The sequence below is a fragment of the Meleagris gallopavo genome, chromosome 2 (genome assembly GCF_000146605.3).
Source record: "Meleagris gallopavo isolate NT-WF06-2002-E0010 breed Aviagen turkey brand Nicholas breeding stock chromosome 2, Turkey_5.1, whole genome shotgun sequence".
Lineage (NCBI taxonomy): Eukaryota > Metazoa > Chordata > Aves > Galliformes > Phasianidae > Meleagris > Meleagris gallopavo.
In genome coordinates this window covers 21263735-21265113 of record NC_015012.2, presented here as the reverse complement: position 1 = coordinate 21265113, position 1379 = coordinate 21263735, and the positions used below count along the sequence as shown (strand labels likewise).

The window sequence follows — 1379 nt, the reverse complement described above, 5'->3', positions numbered from 1 at the left end:
CCTCCGGTTGGAGCCGTCCCGGCGGCCTCAACGCTGCGTAGGCCGGGGATCGCTCCTCGCTCTCGCGGAACGTGGCCTCCTCATGTGCTGACGGCTTGTAGTCGTTTTGGCGAGAAATTTTTTGTAAATGCGATGATAGTGACATCTTCGAAGGTTACGCACAAACGGGGTCTTGGCACACGTTCCTGCTCCAGGAGGATGGAAGGCTAAACTTTTGCTTCACCGTGGTGTGATGCGCTCTGTGCGGGTGCTTGGCGGGGCTGGTCTTATGCCTTCTCGCCTTTCCTCTTTCACCGCACCCCTCCTCTTTCTTTTCTCCTCCAAGGCTTTTGGAGATGGTGCTCTTGACCAAGCTTTTGTCTCACTAGGTATGGACAACCAGAAGGATGAGAAAGGCAGGCTGCTCAGTGCAGCTTCTGCAGAGGACCTGAAAGTCCGAGGTAGGCACAGCTGGTCAGTTTCAGAGCCACGGTGCTGTGTGCGCCACGTGTTATCCTCTGTGTCAGCTACCGTCTTTAACTGTCATCTTTACTGTAGACACTTGCTAATGATAACAGACTGTGGCACACTGGAAAAAAGAAACAAAAGAAGAACCCTCCTCAAAATACGCTTTCTCTATGTTTAATTTCTGTGAAATCATTTTTGTAGCTACTTGCAGGCGTGTCACTTTTGCCTTGTGTTTTCCTAAGGAAAAGAAAAAAGGAAAAGAAAACGTAGCAGAAGCAGATCATCATCCGTTTCATCCACATCATCTTCTAGCACTACATCCACTTCTTCTTCCTCATCGCATTCGTCATCAAGGTCGTCATCTTCAAGTAGCAGAGGTAAGCTGAAGCTTTTGGGAAAAGTGGTTGCCAGTGAAAACTGAGGACAAAAAATTATTGGGCGCCTTAGCCTTCTCCATGCGTGTTGTCGCCAGTTCTCCTATCTTGTTTGTCAGAGAAGGTACACTCTCTTTAGTCTTCCTTTTTTGGCTCAGTACCTGTAGAATCCTTTATTCTTTGCTTCCCTTGCCAAGTCCTTCTGGTATTACCGTGAGAGCAAATTCTCATTTTTATTGTTTCTTTTGACATGCTTGAGCTGCATGTGTTGTTAGGAAGACAGAAAAAGATTGCTTGAGCAGCCTTACCTTAGACATTTTTAAGTTTTGAGCCTGGCTATGCTCTGGTATATTCCTGTAATGTTTTATTTGGAATTGTAAAGGAACTGCAGAGCTGACAGCTTGAAGGCAATTGGTTGGAAGACAGGATTGGATTGTTTAACTGTCTTTCTAGGCTGACCTTCCTGTTCTCAAAGCTTGTGCTTCAAAGTCAAATTCCTCGTATATCAGTTGTAATCTTTAAAATTCATGATCAGCTCATAGTTTCTACTTTAAAAAA

General features: G+C 45.4%; 1 protein-coding gene across 2 annotated transcripts in view; it reads left to right on the top strand.

Moving 5' to 3' along the window:
- Nucleotides 1-6: 6 nt before the first annotated feature.
- Nucleotides 7-1379, top strand: part of LOC104909580 (corepressor interacting with RBPJ 1-like) — a 5907-nt gene continuing 4534 nt past the window's right edge. For both annotated transcript variants that reach the window (XR_002111758.2, XM_019612688.2), the window contains exons 1-2: nucleotides 7-440; nucleotides 690-824. Coding sequence is in view for 1 of the 2 variants with exons in the window: in XM_019612688.2 (XP_019468233.1) it covers nucleotides 233-440; nucleotides 690-824 (343 nt within the window). In the remaining variant the exon portion in view is untranslated. The remainder of the gene's footprint in view (nucleotides 441-689; nucleotides 825-1379) is intronic.